At 52.3% G+C, this 4,175-nt stretch overlaps 1 protein-coding gene across 1 annotated transcript; it reads right to left on the bottom strand.

Annotated features, from left to right (window-relative positions):
- Nucleotides 1-2,183: 2,183 nt before the first annotated feature.
- On the bottom strand, nucleotides 2,184-3,242 carry LOC120397498 (olfactory receptor 52K1-like). Its single transcript, XM_039523441.1, has one exon. The coding sequence runs from the start codon at nucleotides 3,240-3,242 to the stop codon at nucleotides 2,184-2,186; it is 1,059 nt and encodes a 352-aa protein (XP_039379375.1).
- Nucleotides 3,243-4,175: the final 933 nt, after the last annotated feature.

Raw genomic sequence — 4,175 nt, 5'->3', positions numbered from 1 at the left:
GGGGCAGGGGTTCCTAGGGCAGTTGGGACAGAGAAGGGGTGGTTGGATGGAGCAGGGGTCCCAGGAGGGCTGTCAGGAATGAGAGGAAGGGTTGGATGGGGTGGTGGGGGTGCTGGGGGCAGTCAGGGTGTGGGGATGTGTGGATGGGGCAGAGGTCCTGGGGAGGCCGTTAGGGAATGGTGGTTTGGATGGGGCAGGAGTCCCGGCGGGGGGGGGGGGGCAGATAGGAGGTGGGGGCTGGGCCACGACCTCCTCCCCTACTGGCTCTCCGCACAATTTACAAAATGCAATGCAGCCCTCAGGCCAAAAAGTTTGCCCGCCCCTGGTCTAAACCGACACTGCATCGCTCTAACTACACTGCCGTGAGTCCTACACCTCTCAAGGTAGTTTATGGTGTCAGCGTAGCCGGGGAGTTACATTGGTGGGAGGAACATTTCAGTGTTTACAGCTCCATTGTTTTGTCAACAAACACTGACTTGTCAACAAAACTAGTGTAGACAAGGCCTAAACCGTACGGGCTGAGCAGAGAGAGTGGATTTATGGCTTATTACTGTGATCTATAACCCCCTGCACAAAACTCTCATCCTTGCTCCTTATGGAAAAGGAGGTTGACCCCAAAGAGGAGACCATGACTGCCCAGTGTCCCTTAATTAAGCAGAATATTTCCCCCGCCATTGAAGTTAAAACCCAAGAGTGCCGCATAAAGCACTGTTGCGTGATGATTACTATTTAATACATATATTGCTATAGCATCCAGAAGCTTCAGTAAGGACTGGAGCCCTGTTGTGGTGGGTGCTATACAGATGCTGTGCCAGTGTCGTCCCTAGCGTAGCTTCAGGGGGCTAGCAGGGCTTCTTACAATTTTGAATAGTGGAGGTGGCTAATTTATTGACACCGAGCACTGATTTACTGGACCTGGAAAAACTGAGCGCTCTCCTCAGAGTGGCCTGGAAGGCAATGAAATACAGCCCCAGTCAAATGCAAAGGAGGTAATACAGCTCCTGGTTACACAGAACACGCTCGACATACTGTTTTGACTCTTGAAACGTGAAACGCTCCCTTCTTCCCACCCACTGGACGTTGGAAGGCCTTTTAGAACGCGGAATTATGCAGCCTGCAGTCTAGGCCCTGCTGCATTGAGACTGACCGGCTGCCTAGTCGCAGTTCTGCTTTCAGCCAACATGCCAAGTGCGGTTTTACAGAGTTCTAGAGCAGGGGTCGGCAGCCTTTCAGAAGTGCTGTGCCAAGTCTTCATTCTAATTTAAGGTTTCACGTGCCAGTAATACATTTTAATGTTTTTAGAAGGTCTCTTTCTATAAGTCTATACTATATAACTCAACTATTGTTGTCTGTAAAGTAACTAAGGTTTTTAAATGTTTAAGAAGCTTCAGTTAAAATTAAATTAAAATGCAGAGCCCCCCAGGTCGGTGGCCAGGACAGTGTGAGTGCCACTGAAAATCAGCTTGTGTGCCGCTTTCGGCACGCGTGCCTTAGGTTGCCTACTCCTGTTCTAGAGCCTGCTCCGGCAAGAGGGTGTGGTCCCTGGACTCGGGAGCTGCAGGGTGTCGAGCGCGGGGGGAAGAACCAACCCGGACTGTTTTCAGTTATTTCAGGCAACGTGGTGTAAGTGCCGTTCACAGCAGTGGCCTGGGAGGAGACCCAGTGCATCCAGCTGTCTCTTCTGCCTCATCTCCTCACATGTTGTAAACCGGAAAGGGACCTCTCTCTCAATGCTAGGAACCTGTCTGCTCCTTACTGTCAAAGATGATCCTGTTCTACATTTAATTAATTGGTGTGGAGGCTCTCTGGGCCTTGGGTCTCCGTCACATGCTGTTTGTAAAGACCCCAGCAAATGTTGGCAGCTGTATGAAGAAACTAACAGGCAGAGCTGCTCCAGGGCCTTGTACACAGTAAGGAACGGCGTGCTGGTTCCAGGAAGGGGTCCTGAGATCATTGGGTGCTCAACGTGCGCAGTCCCAGAGCGTCCCTGTACACGCGTCACTGGGCTGCTGTGTAGCGCAATGGCAGCTTGGTGCATTGGTGTGATCAGATGTATGATCTGTCAGCTCTGAAGGTCCCAACCCTGCAAGGTGCTGAGTGCCTCCAGCTCTCAGCATGGTCACGGGGAGTTTAAGGTGCTCGGCTTCTGCAGACTAACAATCTCTCTGTTACCAGTTACACGTCTATCCTCCAATGTTCTCTGCGGCAGCTCCGCGATCCTCTTTCTTGGTGGTGGAGGGCAAAGCCTTGTCACCCCGAGCAGGGAACGCCTCATGTGGCTCAGCACTGGCGAGTTGCCTTCTCCCAAAGGAACTAAGGACACGCTGCTTGATCTCTTTCGTCCTCACGCCGTAGATGATGGGGTTGACGGTGGATGGGAGTAGCAGGTAGATGGCACTCAGCAGGTTATGCACGTCCTGTGAGGTGGCCTGGCCAGCCCGGTACACGATGGAGGAGGAGAGGAAGGAAGAGTACATGAAGAACATCACCAGCAGCTGGGTGCTGCAGGTGTGGAAGGCTTTCCGCCGTAGGCTGCCTGAGGCGATTTGCAGGGCCGTGTGGACGATGGAGGTGTACGAGGCCAGGATACAGACGGTATCGAAGATGATGATGATGGCTGCCACCACCATGCCCAAGATGCTGTTGCGGGACGTGCTGCTGCAGGCCAGACTCACCAGGGCTATGTGCTCACATGCAAAATGCTGGATGACGTTGGACTGGCAGAAAGGCAGCCTGGAGGCTAGAACGACCACGGGGCAGACCACGGAGATGCCACGGATCAGGGCAGCGAGGGTCAACGTCGCCAGCAGGCGCTTGGACACGATGTTTATGTAGCGCAGCGGCTTGCAGATGGCGACGTACCTGTCCAGCGCCATCATCAGGAGAACAGAGGAGTCCATTATGATCATCAGGTAGATGAAAAACATCTGGGCCAGGCAGCCGGGCAGGGAGACACGGCCGGAATGGAACAAGAAGCCCAGCAACATCTGGGGCATGATGGCGTTGGTACTGCAGAGCCCCACAGCAGAGAGAAGGGAGATCAGCAGGTACATGGGGGAGTGCAGGCTCTCCTCCACCTGGATGGTGTAGATAACAGTGCAATTCGCCACCACATTCACCAGGTAAAGGCAGAAGAACGGAATGAAGAGGAGAGGGTGAAACTCCTGCAGCCCAGGGAATCCAAGCAGGATGAAATCTGTGTAGGAGAGATTCCCTTCTGGGCTTTGTGTCTCTCCTGCCATGCTAGGGATCGCAGAGCTCTGATGGGAAGGATGCCACCTTTCTGTGTTAGAATTTTTCTGGCAAGTTATAATGGCTACAGAATGAATGGCTGGTTTGCAGAGCGGGTCTGTCTCTTTATAATGCCCCCATGCCTGTGGTATCTCAGCCCCAGTATCCTGACAACATTATTAGTATTAGATCCAAGATTACTTACAGTCCTTTAATAGTCCCTGTCAAGATGTAAAGTGTCCAGAGTGGCTCTTAGGACCACTGCTGAGATGATTCTGGTCCAGCTCACCTGGCCAGGGCAGCGAGGAGACTGTCTTTAGTTCATGCACTGAGTGAAAGGAGCTGAAGCATGCAGGGTATTTATGCTCCTCCTGGAAACCCCAGTGGAGCTGATGTCACTATACCTGAATCAGAGACGTATGAGGCTTGGGCTCTGTATGGCACAGGCATGTAGTAATTCTCCATCCCATCCGGCATCAGTGGTTTATAACGACAGCGCCTTGGCTGTTAGAAATGGCTGGCCTCTGTTGCAGACTGGTTTGTTATTGTAGGGTTGCGCCCGGGCCCCGGTGTGCTGACTGTGCTGAGCAATACTGATTGAATCATATACGTGTGGGGCTGGAAGGGGCCTCGAGAGGTCACCTAGCCCATCCCCTGCACTGAGGCAAGAGCAAGTAAATCTAGGGCAGTCCTGGCAGGTGTTTGTCCAACCTGGTCTTAAAAACCTTCAGTGACGGGGATTCCACAATCTCCCTTGGAAGCCTGTTGCAGAACTTAACTCCCCTGAATCTCCCTTGTTGCAGATTAGGCCCATTACTTCTAGTCCATCCTTCAGTGGACATGGAGAACAATTGTTCACGGTCCTCTTTATAACAGCCCTTAATCTATTTGAAGACTATTATCTGGTCCCCCCTCAGTCTTTTTTTCGCAAAACTAAACATGCC

Source organism: Mauremys reevesii, linkage group 1 (assembly GCF_016161935.1).
Source record: "Mauremys reevesii isolate NIE-2019 linkage group 1, ASM1616193v1, whole genome shotgun sequence".
Lineage (NCBI taxonomy): Eukaryota > Metazoa > Chordata > Testudines > Geoemydidae > Mauremys > Mauremys reevesii.
Note: the sequence above shows the minus strand (reverse complement) of the source record. Positions and strands in the feature narration are given on the sequence as shown.